General features: G+C 40.5%; 1 protein-coding gene across 1 annotated transcript; it reads left to right on the top strand.

Moving 5' to 3' along the window:
• Positions 1-1,187: 1,187 nt before the first annotated feature.
• LOC307053061 (non-histone chromosomal protein HMG-14-like) lies at positions 1,188-1,493 on the top strand (the record flags this gene model as incomplete). Its single annotated transcript, XM_079704307.1, has 1 exon — positions 1,188-1,493. One exon carries the CDS (start codon positions 1,188-1,190, stop codon positions 1,491-1,493), a length of 306 nt encoding a protein of 101 aa, XP_079560433.1.
• Between the last annotated feature and the right edge of the window lie 1,963 nt (positions 1,494-3,456).

Below are 3,456 nucleotides of genomic sequence, written 5' to 3'. Positions count from 1 at the left end.
GTAAAGCAACTATACTCCAATTTAAAAAAAAAAAAGCTAATGGATATAGGAATGATGCAGCAGAAGGATGTTTTATAAGAGGTTGGTGGGATTTATATGTCCCCATTATCTACCCCAGCCCATGGTCCTGATCCTAATCGTCCCGGTAAATTATTTAGCAATATGATTTGTCATGTGAAATAATATTTGGATCACTTATTAAAGACCCATTTTATGTCAGACGGCTTACATAATCTAAGTCTAATTTTTGCAAACATATTTATAATTGAGAAAACCATTTCAGCAAGCTCAAGAGACTTACCTAGGGTTACAGATTCAAGTTAATGCAGAGAGAGGATTTGAACGTATGGAATCCGAATCCCAAACCAAATGTTTTCCCCTTTTCTGCTAAATCCTATTTATAAGACTTGTGATGGTCAGAAGAATGCAGAGTCCATCTATTTCTTCCAGCTAAGTAGCTCTGGTCAGGTTGCCTAACCATATATATTTTTTTCCATGAAGATACATATTTTTTAAAGAAACATTAAAATGCCATTTCTATCTTCTGACTTTAAAAGGGGGTCTTAATAATATCTGTGTTGTAAAAAAAAAGGAGGAACAGATCTGCCTGAAAGTGGTTGAGCTGTAAGGAGGGATACTGAACTGGGGGAGAGGATTCTGTTGCAGGAGAAGTTGGGAACACGAAGTCTGAGTCAGAGATGTCTCTACCACACTTGTTGTCCGACAGAAATACGACGCAAGCCACATGCTTAGATTTAAATATCCTAACAGTCATGTTTAAAAATGTAATAATAAACAGGTGGTTTTAATTTTAAGAAGATACGCGATCCAGTGTATCTAAAGGATTACCATTTTAAGATATAATCAACACGAAACATTCACGATCTGTTTTACATTCTTTTTGTATATGAAGTTTTTAAAACGTCTGGTATATGCCTTACACTTCGAGCACATCTTTATTTAGAAAGCTACGTTTCAAGTGCTCTAAAGCAACCTGCGGTCAGAGCTGACCACACTGCACAGCAGAGTTCTAGTAGCTTAAGAAGAAAGAGAAGGTGATCAAAAGGAGTTTACATGCGGATCCCAGCGGCTCGGGCGGCGGGAGCAGCGGCAGCGGCCAGGGAGCCCAGCTTCGCGAAGGCTCTGCGCCCGCAGGCATCCGGCCCGCGCCCGCCCCGCCGCCACAGATGCCCAAGAGGAAGGTCAGCTCTGCCGACGGGGCGGCGAAGGAGGAGCCTAAGAGGAGGTCGGCGAGGTTGTCAGCTAAACCGGCTCCTGCAAAAGTGGAAACGAAGCTAAAAAAGGCGGCAGGAAAGAATAAATTTTCCGACAAAAAAGTGCAAACAGAAGAGAAAAGGGGAGCAAAGGGAAAACAGGCTGAAGTGGCTAACCAAGACACTAAAGAAGACTCACCTGCAGAAACTGGAGAAGCTAAAAACGAGGAGAGCCCAGCTTCTGATGAAGCGGGAGGGAAAGAAGCCAAGTCTGATTAATATCACACACCTGGTCCTATCAGGGGTCCCTGTCTCCTTGTACAATCCAGAGGAATATTTTTATCAACTATTTTGTAAATGCAAGATTTTTAGTAGCTCTAGAAACATTTTTAAAAAGGAGGGAGTCCCACCTCATCCCATTTTTTTAAGTGTAAATGCTTTTTTTTTTTTAAGAGGTGAAATCATTTGCTGGTTGTTTATTTTTTGGTACAACCAGAAAATAGTGGGATATTGAATATGGGAGGCTTTGGTTGTCTTGGGTGTCAGCTTAACATTCCACAGAATAGCTGTGGAATGCTGTGGGGGGGTAGCTTTTATATCCTATAATACAAAGCATACTAAATGGCAGTTTGGAGTCAGTTGTGCATTTAATGTCTTAAGCGCTTTAAATTACTTCTCTTCCCATGTTATTTTTGGTAGAATTGTTTCCTAAAGCAAACCACTCACCCCTTGATCTTGCCTCTCCTGGGCAGAATTTTGGGCACTCTGTAACATCTTTGGTCGTGGTAGTCCAGTTCTTCTAGTAACTGTTAATGTGCTGTGGACGACTGACAATTTGAGTATGTAGTGTATATGATACTAAATTATGAATTAGTGGGGCTTACGATGTAACAGCATATCAATATTTGAAGATATTGGTACTGGATATCCTGTGAAGGAAAATTTGACTCCAAATTTTAAGCTGGAAAGTCACTGGAATAACTGTTCAGAAAAGAATCTACATGATTTTTTAGATTTTTTTGTACGTATGTTGAGAATTGTCTGTGTACTGACAAATTAAAATGTCTGTGTACTGATCCTCAAAACAACCAATAAAATCTCAATTATGAAAGAAAAAAAAGGAGCTTACATGAAAATGAACTCATTTCAGAATGGGGTGATTGAAGTATAAAAAATTATATATCAATAATTGGAGGTGGATAAAATTTCCATCTACTGGGAATGAGGTAAGACAAATTATAGGGGAATCACGTGGAGTGAAATAAAGGGGGAAGAAAAACAAACACTGGGGGAGCAGGTGTTTCCCATTCATTGTCACTCACTCACTCAACAGAAAGTTACCATTCTATCCGGTTGCATAGAGGAGAACGGTAACGCAGAGAAAAATTCAGTCACTGGCTCGAGTTTCAACTTCCTACTAGTCTATGAATCTGTAACTACCCAAAATCAATAGTTTGTATCTATCTTAATCTCATTGCCTATAGTGAAAAAAAAAAAAAGGAAAAAAGAGGTATAATCTGCCAGCTGACCTGAGTTGCTGTTGCTGATGAGGCAGAGACAGGGGATTTGCCAAGAGCAAGGGGGTAGGAGCCTAGAAATCTTGTCAAGGGCTGTGTTTCAAAGGCTGTTGCTCCAATCCCTAGGCCTGTAAGGTGCTGCAGGAGGGGAGCCAGGCCCACAGCAGCTGTTGTACTAGGCAGTTGTTATTCTGGGGACGTGGACCCGCTGTTCTCTTGGTACAGTTGAAGACAGAAAGCAAAAGATTGGGTTTGACAGTAGTCAGAGTGCATTGGTGGAAAAACGGGAGAAATTCCTGCACGTGAGGTTGGTGAAAAATCAGGGGAGCTTGTCCAGTGACCTGGCTCTGGATTTTCAGACACTAGGATAGATTCTTATCTGACTTACACAAGCTCAGTATGTTTCCTGGTTTGCATTTTAAGTTTTAAAATAACAGTCTTACTCCAAACTGTCCATGTGAAATGCAGATCATCTACATTCTGTGATGTAATCCGCTTGGGTCATGGCGGTGAGAAGATTATCACATCGTTCTCATACAGGCAACTCTTTTAGGAGAACTTGGAGGAACAGAAAAGGGGCATCAGACAGCTCTAATTAGCCTTACTTTCATGAAAACTGAATTTCATGAAAATCAAGTTATTTTCAGCTAAGGATCACTGCTGAGAGGAAAGAAAAACCAAATGAGCTGAAGAGTAACAAGACCCTCTTTAAGAATGGATTCATA

Source organism: Hyperoodon ampullatus, assembly GCF_949752795.1.
Source record: "Hyperoodon ampullatus genome assembly, chromosome: 5".
Classification (NCBI taxonomy): Eukaryota; Metazoa; Chordata; class Mammalia; order Artiodactyla; family Ziphiidae; genus Hyperoodon; species Hyperoodon ampullatus.
Note: the sequence above shows the minus strand (reverse complement) of the source record. Positions and strands in the feature narration are given on the sequence as shown.